Source organism: Microtus ochrogaster, chromosome 6 (assembly GCF_000317375.1).
Source record: "Microtus ochrogaster isolate Prairie Vole_2 chromosome 6, MicOch1.0, whole genome shotgun sequence".
Taxonomy (NCBI): domain Eukaryota; kingdom Metazoa; phylum Chordata; class Mammalia; order Rodentia; family Cricetidae; genus Microtus; species Microtus ochrogaster.
Window position 1 is genome coordinate 30855320 of NC_022013.1, and position 711 is coordinate 30856030.

The following is a 711-nucleotide window of genomic DNA, read 5'->3' on the forward strand; positions in this document are numbered from 1 at the left end:
AAAAAAAAAAAAAAACCTTCATTAACTGTCAGTTTTAAAATGCCAAAATTGCTTCTACATGGAAACATTTCTTTCTTTCCAATATTGAGAAATTTGGAAAGTATTTCTAAGACGGAGACTTTCTGAAATGAACTTTAATTCATAGAGTCAAATACATATTATACGGTTATATTCTGAAATTTAAAACACAGATATATATCTTCACCTAAAACTTTACCTTTATATCTAGGAGCAATGGCTTTGATAAGGAAGGCAGAACATCTTGAATAAGGCAGCTGGTCAAAGCATCCTTTACTATATTTAAAACTAGAGGGTATGTAAAGCAATGAAAAGGAAAATGAGCTGAAAATACAAGAATGAGTCCAAAAAGAAAAGCAAATAGTAAAATAATTTTCTTGAAGTTTAAAATTCAACTTTCAAATAAAATAACATCAGTTACCTCAATAAATAATAAAGTTAAACTCATATCTCTAGTATAATGGCAGCAATATAATGAGGTGCTCACTAAAGCAGGCGGGTTGAGCTGACCATCCATTTTGGAGGCACATAACTGTTCCTGATGTTTCTCCATTTGCTGTTACATACCACTGTTTGCACCTAAACTCTGTTTTTTTATTTATGTCATGTGTAAGATCAGATTCAGAAAGAAATCCATTCTGAATTTCTTTTTTTTTATTTTTTTTTAATTTATTTATTTATTGAGGATTTCCG

At 29.5% G+C, this 711-nt stretch overlaps 1 protein-coding gene across 1 annotated transcript in view; it reads right to left on the reverse strand.

The window, feature by feature from the left end:
• The window catches only part of LOC101991336 (complement factor H), a 130324-nt gene that overhangs the window by 122451 nt on the left and 7162 nt on the right, over positions 1-711 (reverse strand). The window contains 1 exon segment of the mRNA XM_005372430.1: positions 506-656. Coding sequence (XP_005372487.1) covers positions 506-656 — 151 coding nt within the window.